Raw genomic sequence first — 16288 nt, forward strand, 5'->3', positions numbered from 1 at the left:
ACACATCATCACACACCTATTCCAGAAGTCTGGCAGCAAGAGTTGAACACAGTTGGCTCCTTAAAATTCCTACCATGGCACCATTCTCACTTCTTTTGCACTGTTAATTGGCTCCCAGATGACAGTGCTGGCCTGTGCACATCCAGCAGTGAAGTCTTTCCTAGTCATGAAAACACCAGAATCTACTCAGGTGAGTTCACCACTCAGGCAGCCTTGCACCACCCAGCAGGAACAAGGGTACTGTGAAGCCAGGGCCCCATCCTGGCTGTTCAGCAAGAGAACACATGCTTTTGAGGGACATACTTAGGGTTCAATTCTGACTCTGATGGCTTTAGTCAAATCGCTAAGCCTCTCTGAGCCTCAGTTTTCTCATCTGTAAAATGGGGATCATAAATACCTCCCTCACGGGTTTTGATGAGGCTAAACCTAGAGCAACCTAATGTCTAAGAAAACAGGCTCTGGGTTCAAAAATGTTTTCTGCCATTTACACATTGTGTGACATGGGGCAAGTTATTTAAACTTCTGCACCCCAGTTTTCTCATCGGTAAAATGGGAATTGTGACAATAGTAACTACCTCTTTAGGTCATTGTGAGCTCTGAAGGACTGAATGCACATCAAAGGATTTGAATAGTGACTGGCCAATATACTCTACATGCTGGTATCATTATAGAAAGTCCTTAGCATAGTGGGAATGCAAGAGAAAAGAAATAGTAAAATATTTTTTTAAAAGCCCAGCTAGCACTTATTGAATATAATATACTGGTAGCATATGTATTCCTATACTAATGTATAATGTATCCTCAAAACAATCAGCAAAGATGGTTTTAATTATAATCTACTGAATACTGTATTATAATTAAGATGCTGTATTTGAAATCATGCTGAATTTGTGCTATACTCAGGGAAAACTGGTTTGTTTCTGTGATGTGGGGAGGGGGAATAAAATGTCAGTGTGAATTAAACAACTGGGTTCTTCCCTTAAATTAAGTTTGAGATTAGCCAGGCCCAGGCTAATTACAAGGCCAGCATGTGAGGGGAAGCGGGGTCTATGACTTTTATTTTTGAAAGTATGTCCTGGGAACTATCACATGGCCTCATCCCGCGGTGTCTTCCGTGCAGGCCTGGCTCCTGTACTCTAAGCGAAATTGAATTCATTCCCCACAAGCATGTGTAACTGATCTCTGAAGATATATTAAAAATAAAAATCCAGTAGGAATCGCAAACACTACTCCGTACCACATCAGGCCACTTCTCTCCTTTACCGACTGTCAACAGCATTATCCGAGTCTACTCTTAGCAGCCAACGTGTGGCATAAAGAAAAGGAGGCCTGCCCACACGAATGGGGCCATTTCCAGTCAGAGAGGGAAGGCTGAGTTGTTCGCCGGGAGCTAAAGATCTTTGAAATTAGGTCTTTGAGACTAAACCGTGCTACTGTTTTTCATGCCTGCCGGTAAGAGGCACAGACTCAAAAAAAAAAAAAGTGATGGGTGAGGAGCAACCACTCTCACAAGAAACAATTTTTGAACGAAACTCGAGGTGTACCTGTAGAAGGAGAATTGACTGCTTCCAGGGAGAGAACATGTGGTCCTCCCTCCAGGTTTCCATCGGTTCAAGGAGAAGATGACAGACAAACAGCTGACTTTGGGAAGGAGAAGTGAATGTCCTGGCTCAGGGCCACCATGTTGCTGACCTATAGCCTTCAGTTGGGTCATTAACCCACCCAACTGTGGGTTCCATGATGGTATTGCTGGCCTATTTGTGCCAGCCTCATTCTTTTTCACTCTGAGACTCAAGAAAGGGGAAATTTATCCCATTTTATTGTGGATAAAATGGAGCCTCAGGGAGGTGAAACTACTCCCCCAACCCCCGCCACTAGCCATCCAAGGCAAATGGCCCTCCATTCCCTCAAGAGGATTGCACAACCCAGTTCTTCTTCTGCTCAGGTCAGTCTTTCACTCCAAGGGGGAGGATGTCTAGATGCCCCAGGTGCTAGGCACATTGGCACTACAGGCCTGCATTCTTGCCTGTCTTGACATTTCTACCATTACTTGTCACCTCCCCGCTCTGTGTAATCAAGGCTGAGACACTCACTCCTTGAAAGAATGCAGGGGCATGTTAATGGGAGCCAAAGCAGAGCCCCTTCCATTAACCAACTGTTCTTTTAGAAGTCTATCCCTGTAGGAGTGATACATATAAATGTTAATAATAATAATTGACATTTGCTGAGTGGTTTCCATATGCCAGGGACTGTTTTAAACACTTTATATACATGGATGCATTTAAACCTCAGGTTACACAATGAGATAGGCCCCATAATTGTTCCATTTTACAGATAAGGAGACTGAAACACAGTGAGTTCAAGCAGCTTATGCAAAGGTCTGAAAGCTATTTAGAAGTAGAGTTGATTGGGGCGCCTGGGTGGCTTAGTCCGTTAAGTGTCTGACGTTGGCTCAGGTCACAATCTTGCGGTTTGTGAGTTCAAGCCCTGTGTAGGGCTCTGTGCCGATAGCTCAGAGCCTGGAGCCTGCTTCGGATTCTGTGTCTCCCTCTCTCCTTGCCCCTCCCCTACTCTCTCTTCTCTCTCTGTCTTTCAAAAATAAACAAACATTAAAATAAAAAAAGTAGAGGTGGGATTCAAATTCAGATAATGTCACTTTAGAACTTGGGCCTTTGATATGTTGTCAGAGATACCCTTCAGTGATAAAAAGGTAGACATGGTCAGAGCAGAGGTGGGCATGGTGTGGAAAGACAACTACAGAGCAAAAGCATGGTTAAAGTGTTTCACCAAGGGCTCAGATGTCTGGGAGGCCAGGAGCAGAATGCTAGAAATACAAGGGCCAGAAAATGATGAATGATAATACCTGGGGTGGTGAGGGAGGTGAAGATAAATTAAGTTTTTTTTTTTGAAGTGTTGGCTTAGAGAAATCAGCTCAAAATACACAGCAAAGAAATAACCATCACAGCAAAAGGAGCTGATCATCTATGTACAGAACTCATCACTTTCATTATTGCGTTGGCCAGACCAGAACTTAGTGTTCACCTATAGTAATGTCCTTTCTTTTGCTAAGAAGAAAGCAAGCCCAAGCTTTCTTCTGTAACAAGCCCTCGTGGCCCTCTTACATGGCCCGTAAACTGCTCTAATTATTTCATTGTCTCACTCTAAATAATCTTTCCCATGATACCCTATATTTGGAAGTGGGTGAAAAAATCTGATGAATTTGTTCATGTATATTGTTTTGCACAGACACGTTTGTGCATGTAAGCAAGGCTTTCAAAGGAGTAAAGCTTGACCTGTGTGATCTTTTCCACAACTGATCTACAAATATATATTCTAGGAAAAAAAAGTACATTCAGAGTGTAGTATCTTGAGACGGATATAGATTTTAATCATTTAGTGAAACCACAATGCAGTAGAAGCAGGCCAACGAAAAGTACAGATATTTAACAAGCAAATCCAATGTACCTTTCCAAAACATCTATGTAAGTGGTTCACCTCTGAAGACATTGCAAGGGCACAGGACTAGAAGCAGGGGTGGAAAACAACACCAGAAAGGCTTTCTTCCCACCTCTCCTGAGAGAATGGTCCTGGGATTTTGTGAAAGAGTAACTTCATAGAAATGAGACCATGGTCCACATACTTTTAAAGGGGGGACTTCCAAATGGCAAGATGTAATAAGAGCAGACTAGACCATTTTGCAAATTATCACCGAACCTGCCAAAGTGCTTAGCTGCAGTGCTATGAGACCAGTAATTATCATTGAAAATTGAATACGTTCTGAAAAGGAATTCTCTCTACGGGATTCTTTAAAAACACTAAAAGAACTTATATGCAGTTTTGGTTTGCTTCCTCTTTGAAATGCTTAATAACATGCATTTGTAGTTTAGGTTCCATTTTTTAGTTGCCTTCAAGTATACCACACAAATTAATTCTTAAAGAACTGTGCCCTTTCATGTCTCTATTCAAACTCAATCAAAACATAAGGGCACAAAACAAACAAAAGGCTATATTATAAGGGCATAAATAATCCAGGGCTAACAACTCAGCTGGACTACCCTTCAACAATGAGCACAACGTCTCCAAGGATAGGGTCAGACACAGGCTTGCGATGTATCAAAATTATAAATAATTACAGCAATGAATTCATTTAATCAATCAATTTCACTAGTGGTACGCTGGGGTGGATGGGCATAAAACTCCACACAGCTATCAATTGCTCCGATTACAGCTGGCTGTCAGCCAGAATTCCCCTGATCCATGTTCGTTAAATGCACATTAATCTGAATTTGGCAGTGTAATCAAGGACCTAACTGAACTGTGAAATTGAATTCTGCAGTAGAACATCATTTGACCATTTTATGCCAAGGCTGGAAAAAAAAAAAAGGTTTGGTGGGGGGAGGGCGGGAGAAAGAAAAGAAGGGAAGAAAAGTCCTGAGGCAGCATCTATATGTTCACCGTGGTCTTCTGTACTGGTGACAGGGAGGCTGTGGCTAGGTTGTGCTGGACTGGGTGTGTGTGTGTGTGTGTGTGTGTGTGTGTGTGTGTCTGTGCCAGCAGAATGGGGACTACGGAACGCTCAGTGAAAGATGGACAGTGTCTCTTTCCACTTCCCACAGAGCTACAAGGGATGGGAGGCAGCTGGTTCCAGTGCCTGAGTGTGATGCTCCAATACACCTTTGCGGAGTACAATAAAGCAAAGAGACTGCTCCTCTGAAAAATGAAAGAGCCAGACTAGGTGTTGTTTGTTCTACGTAAATCAAATGTGGGATAAAAGTGAATCACAGACCTCTATCATCTGAACAAGGAAAGGACGTCTGAAATTGTCCTTCCTTGACTCAAAGGGAAGTGTAGCAGTAGCAGCCTCGGCTTTGGGAAAGGAGAATGACTGCCCGTAAGAATTCCAGGGAGAATCAGTAACTAGCTTTCTCTGTAGGGACATGTTAGAAGCTGGCAATTAGGGGAAAGGGATTCATTAAATCCTGTGACTCGAATATGTATTTACTCTCATGTATCCCTCTGGTTGTTCTCTGCCACGCCAATTCTCCTTGCCACGAGCAGGAATGGCACTGATGGGAGCTATTCCCCATCTGCCCTCAGGTGGGGGGAGGTTACTGCACCCTAATACAACTCTTGCTTGAAGCAAGACTTCGACAATTGCCCAGCCATGGTCAGTTTCCTCCGATTTACTTATTTCCATTTACAAAATGAAATGGCCCTATTTCATATTTGCCCTGCCTAGATGACGAAGGGACACAGCACACAATATGAGCTGCCATTCAATTTTGGTAAGAGAAGCAAGCATATGCTATCACCGCCAATGAGCAGTGGTCATGAGCAGGTCCTACTTGGAACCTGAAGAATCAAGGTGTCTGCTTAAGGTTCTGATGCAGGGGCCTTGGGAAGTAGGTTACCTTCTGGATAGTCAGACACTTGCTGGATTTCCAAACTGCATGTAGCAGGGAGCCATGCACCATATGTGTTTTGCAAGGAGATCTCCCACGCCATGATACTGGATTTAGGCATGCAGGCAACTTACACCTCTTATGACATGAAGGAGGAAGAGTCGTGCTTTACCCTGCCTTACAAAATATATGGCAAATGCACACTGAGACAGTGTGGACAAGTGGCTTATGACCTCTACAAGTAGGGAAAGCTTAAGGAAGTGAATAAATCTGTGATCAGCAGGCTTAAGCATACAGGTATTTCAGGCTCTTCCTCCACCTCTGAATTGGTGTCTTCAACCCTCACCCCCTGCCCCCGCCCCCTTGCTCCTCCAGACACAAAGAATGCATTTTCTGTTCAAGTGCAGATTACTAAGACCTGACACTGGCCACCGCCTGCAGCTACAGGGGTGGGGAGGGGGTGTCTGCACCTCTGGGGATTGGCTCCCTGCTGCAGAATATGGTTCAAGTATGTCAGGGCCTCCAAGACAGCCGGAACACATATTGCCAGGTTAGATGAATTTCATTTTAATTTGCTAATGGCAATCTCACTCATAATTTACTTTGAACCATAGGAATATTCATGGGAAGATATGTCCATTCATATACAAACAACCCCTATAGTCTTCCTGCCAAAGGGACAGGTGTCTGAGATGCTCTGAATCACCTTTTTGGATGTTTTATGAGCCGGAATCAACACCCTATAAGAGCCCATATGTAAAGAAGAAAATCAAAATAATACCCATTGTTATATTAAGCGATTAGCACCTCTCTTTCCTTCCCTCTCTTCCCTTGACCTCTGATTTTTGTTGCAGCTCATAAGAGTTTACCAGCATTCCCATTGCCACAGGATCTCTGAAAGTGTTCAGCTGGAATCCTTAGCAGATAAGAAGCTGAAGTTTTGTTCCTGAACCCTGGCAGAATCTCGGTGTACTAGTGTGTCACAAAGAACAGTGAGTCATTCAATTATTGATGCAGGAAGATGAAGCACACTAGTTCAGCTTTTTCCTTCCAGGTAAAGCAAAGGAACAGCTGAGCAGTGAAAAACCATTGCAGTGGTGACCCCAGATCTGGAGAATCATGCCAGTTTTCTTGCACCCTCTCTCTCCACTCAGAACTCCTTAATATGTCATCTGTTTGGGATGTCCTGGATTGCAGCACTGGTCACTTTGCTGCCCAGTGTAGACCAGATGCTTCGGTTAACATGGAGGGGTTGGCTGGCAAGAACCATCATGACTGGAGATGTAGTTACCTATGATGATTCTTGTTTAAATGCTGCTAAATACTCTGCTCTCTTAACATCTGGCCTCTATGGGGAAGTCTGAGAATTTCATGTCCATCCTACAGAGTAGAGCAATTGGTAAGGTGGCGGGATTGGGGTCCTTCAGCTAGCTCCGTCACTCAGGAGTCGCAGGGCCTTGAGGAAGGCACATAGCTACTCTGGCCTTCTGTGACCTGCACCTCTAAGGTGAGGGCATCAGTACTTATGAGTCTGTGAGGGCAAAGTCACATGGAACTTGTTCCCAGGTTTTGAAAAAAAAATGTAACAGATTACACAGAGAGGATGTTTCTATGGCTGGTGTTAGCAGATATGGAGACATGTTTTCCAACCAAAAATATTCCAGGGAATAAGGGTTAACACTGAGTGCCTGCCATGTGATAACTCCTTTACATTTACTGATCTTTTTTAATCTGTAGAAGAAGTTCAAAGTAGGTATGGAAACACTCTACAGATGAGCGAACTGAGGCACAGACAAGATCATAAAGCCAGTAAGTGCTTAAATCCAGAGAATCGGATTTTAGAATTTGTGTTCTTAAATGTCTTTTGTAATGGGTGAGAACATCTGGACTGTCATTCATAAAAGAGAATAACACCATCACTCAAGGTAGAGTGAGTATATATGAGAGTCTCAAGGATCATTACTTTTTTTTTAATTTTTAAAACATTTATTCATTTTTGAGAGAGGGAGACAAAGAGAGAGAGAGAGAGAGACAAAGAGAGAGAGAGAGAGAGAGAGAGAGAGAGAGAGAGAGAGAGAGAGAGAGAGCGCACACTGGGTAGGGCAGAGAGAGAGGGAGACCAGAATCTGAACCAGGATCAAGACTGGGAGTTGTCAGAACAGAGCCCAACATGGGGCTTGAACACACGAGTCGAACTGCAAGATCATGACCTGAGCCAAAGTTGGATGCTTAACCAACTGAGCCACCCAGGCGCCCCTCAGGGATTGTTACTCTTAATGCCTCTTTTTGACCAGTGATCCCAGTTTTTTGGCCACAAAATCAGTCTGGGTGACACTAAGGAGCTTCTCAGAGGACTTCACCCTACCCTACCCTACCCTACAGAGAGAATAAAGGACAGTTCCCATGTACCCCAAATCCGTCTGTGACTCATCACCCATTTCTCACCAGCAAGGTGAGGGCTGACTGTGGCATATCTGAGCCCTGAGGCCTCATATCCATCGTTTTCCTCCTCAGTTTTCTTCTGTGGAAACAGGAATGTTCTGGAATATATCGACTTTGGAGTCAGATGGACCTAATTTTGGATCCTGACTCAGCTGTTTACCTTCATATCCTTGGGAAGTCGATAAAGACTTGGCCTCTGTCTTTCAGCTTTCTCAGGGTAAAAGGGAGATGATCCTGAAGTCTTCCAGAATCGTCATGAGGGCTCAATGGGGGTAATGCTTGCAAAATGCTTGGCACAGTGCCTGGAATAAGGTAACCCTCGGCTTCATGTCACAGCTGCCATCTGGTATGCTATACATACAGATACATGTGTGTATTCATAACCAGGCTGCCGCAATTATTAACTTACATAACCCTCACACAACGTGATTGTCCCCATTTTATAGATAGGGAAGTAGAGTTAAGCAATTTACTCACCCAGTTGTAAGTGGTAACGTCAGGACTCAAATCCAGGCAGTCTACCTCCAGAACCTACACCCTTGAATGCCAAAAGGTACTTGACAAATAGTTAGCCTTGAACTGTGCTTCTCAGCTGGGACTGATTTTCCTCCCTGCTGCCCCAGAGGTCATTTGACAGTGTCTGGAAATATTCTGGATGTTACAGGAAGAGATGCCACTGGCACTTAGTGGTAGAAGCCAGGGATGCTGTTAATCATCTTACAGTGACAGCTCCTCCCCTGCAACAAAGAACTATCAGGCCCAGAATGTCCACAGTGTTGAGGCTGAGAAACCCTGCTCCTGAGTGGGACAGTACCGTACAACCCTAGGGCACTTCACTGTTAAAGGTATTCAAAGGAGCTTGGAAGGAGGCAGGTTGAAGGCTTGGTGCCTGCAGAATTCCTGTGCCAGTGGGGATATATCCAAGGTCTAGCAAAGGGGCCGAGCCCGGACAGCTGGATCCCAGCTTGGCTATGAGCTGACCTGGCTATTACCGAGCCTCTCAGAGCCCCAGTTTCCTCATATGTACAAAGCAGGCAAGAATTGCTGTCTTCCGGGACTGTGAGGCTCAACAAGGCAACACATGTGTCTGGCACACGGCAAGTGCTTAGTGAACTGGCAGAAGTGTGATTACACCAGGGGCTTCTCAGAGGCTGGAGCCAGAGCAAGAAACGGATTGCTGGGTCAGCACTGATACACGCGAGCTGGCAGCTGCCTGCTCCCTGGAGAGCCCGGGAATGAGCAAAATCAGAGGCATGGTGACAATACCTTCAGTCAGTTTCCCTCCCTGTAAAGCAGACTTGTCTGTAGGGGAGGGTGGAGGGCATTCTCCCTCCACATCAAGCTTTTTTTCTTTTTTTTTTTTAATTTTTTTTAACGTTTATTTATTATTGAGAGACAGAGAGACACAGAGCATGAGCAGGGGAGGGGCCGAGAGATGGAGAGATACAGAATCTGAAGCAGGCTCCAGGCTCTGAGCTGTCAGCACAGAGCCCAACGCGGGGCTCGGACTCACAAACCGTGAGATTATGACCTGAGCCGAAGTTAGATATTTAACCGACTGAGCCACCCAGGCTCCCCTCAAGCTGTTTTTATAGTTGTGTAGTATGAACGGTTTTTTTTTTTTTGGCTTTATTTACCCCCCAAGGTTTCATCTGCCTTGTGGCAGCCAAAAACATTCAAAAGTAGGGAGACAGATGCTATTTCTATAGATTTGTAACATCCTTGATTCCTGTCATGTCAACAGGAAAATTAGGTAGGCAGATAACACTGGAGGAGTTATTTCTGTGAGTTAATGTTAGTATTTTTCCTCCTTTAGGCCAAAATGTAAAACTGGTCTCTCTCTCTCTCTCTCTCTCTCTCTCTCTCTCTCTGTCTCACATACACACAACTTTCCTCCTCATATTTGCTCTATCTGGAAACCCACACAAATTTTATCCTTTCTCTTATTATTTGAGATATGAACATTACCCACTAGCCTCTAGGACTTCCCATAAAGCAAAGCCAAATTATCTGAGTCGTGATCTCTATTTCTTCCCTCAGCAGGAAATCCAAATGTGATTGGTAGATTTTTAAGAGTACAGTTCTAAAGACACAGGCACCGAAGTCTTTTTAGAGAGATGTTATATTTTTAATCAAGTAAACGTTTTAATTACTAACATGCCTCCCACCACCTACCCTCCCACAAAACCTGCCCGTGAATTTCTCGTGGGTCCCGTGTGACATGGAACAGCAGCTTGCTCCTTCAGAGCCCTTGATTATAAGGGCTGAAAAACTCTTGGTAGAAGTTCCCAAGTGTGAATATGTTGTCTTTTTTTTTTCCTGAGCCACAACAGTTTCCTCATTATTTCTGTTACAGATACATCTTTTCTGAGCCACAATAGTTTTCTGCATTGTTTCTTACACTGTTTCTGGGTTTAACAAAACCAGATTTCAGAGTAGGTCTGCTTTGCTTTATAATTGGAAGTCTGCAAGAAGAAGGACCCAGCAAGGAATGAAGCAAATTATCCCTTCCCTCCATCCTCTTCCTACTCCTCTACCTAGCTGAGACTTCTGGCGGCCACTGGGGCCCCTCATGGGTTTTAGTGGCAAATGCAATTAATCCCCTGAAATCACCTATGCCCTCATAAGGGGAAGAATATGGGACTAGGAAACACACCAGACCTGGATTTTGTCCTTGTTTTGCAACCAACTAATTATGAAACCTTAAGTATGCCACATGACACTCTGGGCCTCAGTTTTTCCTCCTGTGAAATGGGTGGGCAGGCTGTTGGGGGTTATATTAAATCCCAAATGCCTCTAGGATTAGGTTAATGAGAAAAATGAATGAAGTGGACTGAGAAGGGCCTCTCTCCTCTAATGGGTCAGCCTTTGCTTCCAGCCAGTTCCATTTCCAATGCTATGTGAAAATTGTGCCCAGGCATGTCAGATCATCCCATTTTTTTTTTTAAAGAGAAGGCTGAAACCCAGAAGTTGAAGATACTAAATGAAATATCTTGATTTTTCAGAAGCTGGAGATGACTATTTTGTGGACCCAACAGGTCAATGGGCCAAATATGGCCCCAGGGCTGAATGGTTATTGTCTCTGGACAAAGCTTTTTCTATGACCTTGACACAAACAGCTTCCTACCATAAGTGTGCAACTACAGCACACATGCACAAATCACATTTGACCCTAAACAGCCGAAGTGGTCCTGAGAAAGGAGAACAAAGCTGGATATTTCAAACTATATTACAAAGTTATAGACATCAAAATGTATGGTATTGGCATAAAAGCAGACTCATAGCTCAAAGGAACAGACCAGAGACCAGAAATAAACCCACAAATATACAGTCCATCAAATTTCAGCAAAGGAGCCAAGAATATACAAATGCAGAAAGGATAGTGTTTTCAATAAATGGTGCTGGGAAAATTGGACAGCCACATGTAAAAGAATGAAACTGGGTCCCTATCTTACTCTATACATAACAACTCAAAACATTAAAGACTTGAATGTAAGACCTGAAACCATAAAACTCCTAGAAGAAAAAGAGGGGGTAATTTCTTGGCATTGGTTTTGGCATGATTTTTTGTATTTGACACCAAAAGGCAACAAAAGCAAAAATAAACAAGTGGGACTACATCAAAATAAAGATTCTGCACAGCAAAGGGAAACATCAACAAAATGAAAATGCACCTATGGAATGGGAGAAAATATTTGCAAACCACATACCTGATAAGAGGTTAAAAAATATAGAAGGAAGTCATTCAACTCCATAGCAAAAAAAAAAAAAAAAAAAAAATCCCAAATAACCCAGTCAAAAAATGGACAAAGGACCTGAATACACTTTTTTCTAAAGAAGATACACAAATGGTCAACAGGTACATGGAAAGAAAGGTTCTAAACATCACTCATCATAAGAAAAAATCTAAACCACAATGAGATATCACCTCACACCTGTGAGAATGGTTATTAAATTAAAATTTAACTCTAAAATAAACTTTATTAAAAACTTACCATGTAATCCTGATTATTTTTTTCCTTTTCTATAGATCCATGTAAACTTTGTTAGAATATAGGAACCACTGTAATTACTCTATCTAATGGTTTATGATCATATGCTCCTTAATAGAGGACAGTACAATATGAGCAGACTACTTATTAGTAGTATATCAGGACATCTTTCAAATAAATATTTTTTTGTCTTTTAATCAGAAACCCTGTAGGGGATCTCCAAAGACTTGGATTTTAATGAATAAATGTGCCTTGCCCTACATCCTCTGCCCTTGGGGCTCGTGGATAGAAATCAGGTAGGGTTTTGATATGGACTCTCACTTAAAAGGTGAAGCATCACATTAGATCTCTGTGAGAAGCTCATGTTAGCACCACCTTTGTGGGGTGCCTGCACATAAGGAGGAAGGAGGCAGTGAACATAACATTACCTTTGGAATGCACATTGTGGGCTCAGACAGGCGAGGGTAGGTGTAGGAGTTGTACGAGTGTCCTTGGGGGTGGGTTTTAAATGCACTTGCTCCGAAGGGCATCATTGGTTCCTGGAGCCCCGAACCTGACCTGGACCTTTGCCGCATGGTGGGCTGAGGGCTGGTCTGATTCAAGTATGATGACTTTGGCCTCCTATCATAGTCATCTAGGCTGGGTCCCCACTCGCTTTCGCTGAACACCAGACTCTCCTTGGAACACCCGCTGGTCCCCGCAGTTCTAGAAGGCGTGAATTGGAATGGATAATCTAGAGGGGAACTGCTTGAGGCTCTCTGGTACTCCCACTTGAGCTCATTGTATTCACTTGGTTTGCTCAGTGAGTCCAAGTGTGTGTGATAATCAACGGGAAATCTGGCAATATCGGATTTCAAAGGCTTCATCTCAGAATAGTAGGCTTCCCCGTGTTTGGTCTTTGTGACATGCCCATTTTGCTTGGCGGCATGGCTGCCTTTATAAAACGGATCCAGGTCATCACCATAGAGACTCTTTTCTCGATACTTCTCAGTGCTGTAGTCAGCAGTGGTATCGGACTCGCTGGAATACTGCGAGAAGGTGATGAAGCCATTTTCTTCCCGATGGCCTTGACCATAGCTGGAGGCTCCCTGGTCTGGGGTGGGCGGGCTTTCTTTCCTTAGGGAGTTGGAGCGAGTTACAGAGATGTTGTCGAAGTCCTCCAGCAGGCCGTTGATGGAGGTTTCTTTGCACGGTTTATTTCCTCTAACGATTGTCTGGGAACAGTAAAGGGAATGCCATTTAAAGAAATCATTTCATGCTTTCAAACTGATATTGCAATCCCACCCCTACTCCACTGAGGAAAAAAGACCCCAGGAATATCCCCTAAAAAGTGATAAAAATTGATCGTTTCAGTGGTGAAATAAGTCAAATATTATATAACCTTAATTGCAAATTTGCGTTTACCTATCTCAATAGAGATACAATTAAACATCAAAAAGCCATTTAGAAGACTAAGCAATCACTGTCTTATTTACTAGTTAGGGGAAACCTCCTCCCTGGTTCCTCTCCTTAAATAATAAGCCCTAACCATCTAATGATAAGCTGATTATAATTTTAAGTCTATAACTGGTTTTAAAAAGCATATTATTTCTTACATTCATTATTCATATTATTTGCAAAACGAGTAAGTATTGTCACTTGAGTATTAACATACCCAGGAATGGGCGCACATTTTTTTTACCCTTTTACAGAATTCAGAAAAATTGGAGTTACTAGATTTTATAGAAAAGGAAGGCATTTTCTGAACTACACTGAACAGCTTGAAGATCACTTATGAGATTTTATATGTGATCACCTGTGATATTTTCATTAAGCATCTAACTGTAATGCTTGCTAGAGCCACACTTCTGTATCACCATGGCTGAGGTCTGGATGGCTTAGTAGTTGATGTGGTTGTTGTACTTGAACCTTAGTGACAAACTGCCGAGCCAAATGTTCCCCTTAATCAACCTAAATAACACCAGAATACCAGGAACAGAAAGAAATCACAAACCACTTACAAAGCCAGTCAGCTGTGCCTTGACAATGACAAGGTTTGCAGCAAAATATGATGGGGGTGGATAAAAGAACAAAGAACAAAGTGTTGTGACTTCAGACTTCCAGAATTTTAGGAGAAAAATACCTTTGAGCAAGTAGCAAAGGAGTTCAAAATCATCTCAGTATAATAGAGGATTTCAAACTAGAGGCAAAACTCAAATTTGTCCTAGAACATATGATTTATAGATCAGTGAAAGACAAGGTTTTCTTTTTTTCCTATCCAATCAGTCCTGGACTAATACTTTTTGTCTATACACCTTTCTTTTAAAGTTTTTAAATTTTTTTTTTAACATTTATTTATTTTTGAGAGACAGAGACAGAGCAAGAGCGGAGGAGGGGCAGAGAGAGAGGAAGACAAAGAATCCGAAGCAGGCTCCAGGCTCTGAGCTGTCATCACAGAGCCCAACGCAGGGCTCGAACCCACAAACTGCGAGATCATGACCTGAGCTGAAGTTGGTTACCCAACCGACTGAGCCACCCAGGCACCCTTAAATAAACTTTTAATTTTGGAATAGTTTTAAATAAACTGAGAAGTTGCAAAGAGCATACACAGAGCTCTCATGTACCCCTTACTGTATTGTTAATATCTTGCACTACTATTAACTAAACTCCATAGTTTATGTGAATGTCACTAGTTTCTTTCCCCAGTATTCCAGGGCCCCATTCATGACACTACAAACTTATTTGTCATGTCTCCTTAGTCTCTTCTGGTCTGTGATAGTTTCTTGGATTTTCCTTGTTTTTGATGACCTTGACAATTTTAACAAGTGGTGCTCAGGGGTTCTGCAGAATGTCCCTCAACTGGGTATGTGTGATGTTTTTCCCAGGGTTAAACTGGGGTTATTGGTTTTGGAGGCGATCACCAATTATATCACATCGTATGCAGGGCGCATACCATTAACATGGCTTCTCCCTGATGATACTGACCTTGGTCACCTGGCCCAGGTAGTGTTTGCCAGGTCTCCACACATAAAGTTACATTCTGCTTCCTTTGCTGCTTTCTCTACTGCACCCTTTGAAGTAAGTCACTCTACCTCCTTGAGAGGTATGTCTACATAAAGTACATGGAATTCTTCTGCACAGATTTGCATACTCTTATTCATTCATTCATTCATTCATTCATTATGTTCATTTATTTTTGAGAGGAGGAGGAGAGAGAGAGAGAGAGAGGGAGAGAGAGAACGTGTGCATGCAAGTGCCTGTATTCATGCACAAGTGGGGGAGGGGCAGAAAGAGAGGGAGACACAGAATCTGAAGCAGGCTCCAGGCTCTGAGCTGTCAGCACAGAGCTGATGCGGGGCTCGAACTCACGGACCGTGAGATCATGACCTGAGCTGAAGTCAGACTCTTAACTGACTGAGCCACCTAGGCACCCCCCCAGTTCTTTTTAAATCACTGAATAGTCTTCCATTATATGGAATGTTATGGTTATTTGTGGAGGAGGGGTATAAATGGGTTGATTGCCCAAATAGGTGATGTTCTGTTTGAGGATTTCTCAGAGAGAAAAAGAACCATGTATCACATATACATCAGAACCTTTTCTCAGAGTAACAACATCTATGCTGACCCCAATGGATGAACTGAAGAAATAATACCTTTGAACAGAGAAGGGGAAGTAGCTGGGAAGAGGAAAGGAGGAAATGGACATCTTTTGATACATTTAGTATGAATGCTAGCTAACTCATCTTCAAAAATATCAAGCCCATTTGAGTAGCTTTCTAGTGCATTTCAGTTGTATCTTACCTGTTTATTATTATTTCTCTCATTTGCTCAAAGTGCGTTCTCTCTCTCTCTATATATATATCTATATATATATAGAGAGAAAGATATACATATATATCTTTATGTCTATCTATCTATCTATCTAAGAAAGATATCTATCTATCTATATATATATAGAGAGAGAACGAGAATGAGTGGGGAAGAGAGACTGATAATCTTAAGTAGGCTCCACACTCTGCATGGAGCCCCACATGGAGCTCGACCCCATGACTCTGGGACCATGACCTGAGCTGAAATCAAGAGTTGGATGCTCAGCTGACCGAGCCACCCAGGCACCCCCTCAAGGTGCTCCTTAAAACCCTTTTAGACATATATACTCTTATTTTCTGTGGATTTAAACAATTGGCCTCTCCTCTTCAATAATGTTTTGTACAAATTTTTAAGAAAACAGTATTAATTTGTTTATATCACAGTGGATAAAGTCTTTTCAGCCAGCATTCTAGACAGAAATTATACTCTTGCACATTCCTATTCTCTATCAACAATTAGCAGATTACTTAATGAAATGTTCTCAGTAATTCATGGTCTTCCCCAAAAGTAGCTTCCTGGTATTTCCAATCCTGGGCATCTGTGTTGACTGATGTATAACATGAATAAAGACTGTAAGGTATGCCAAGGTCTTCAAGTAACTTC

The 16288-nt window shown here is 42.7% G+C and overlaps 1 protein-coding gene across 2 annotated transcripts in view; it reads right to left on the bottom strand.

Moving 5' to 3' along the window:
* PAK5 (p21 (RAC1) activated kinase 5) overlaps positions 1–16288 on the bottom strand; it is a 299753-nt gene that overhangs the window by 35554 nt on the left and 247911 nt on the right. Inside the window, exon 4 of one of the 2 annotated variants that reach the window (XM_043602881.1) lies at positions 12265–13050. In XM_043602881.1, the coding sequence (XP_043458816.1) occupies positions 12265–13050 (786 nt within the window). The remainder of the gene's footprint in view (positions 1–12264; positions 13051–16288) is intronic. The other variant, XM_043602882.1, reaches the window with a different exon arrangement.

Source organism: Prionailurus bengalensis, chromosome A3 (genome assembly GCF_016509475.1).
Source record: "Prionailurus bengalensis isolate Pbe53 chromosome A3, Fcat_Pben_1.1_paternal_pri, whole genome shotgun sequence".
NCBI lineage: Eukaryota > Metazoa > Chordata > Mammalia > Carnivora > Felidae > Prionailurus > Prionailurus bengalensis.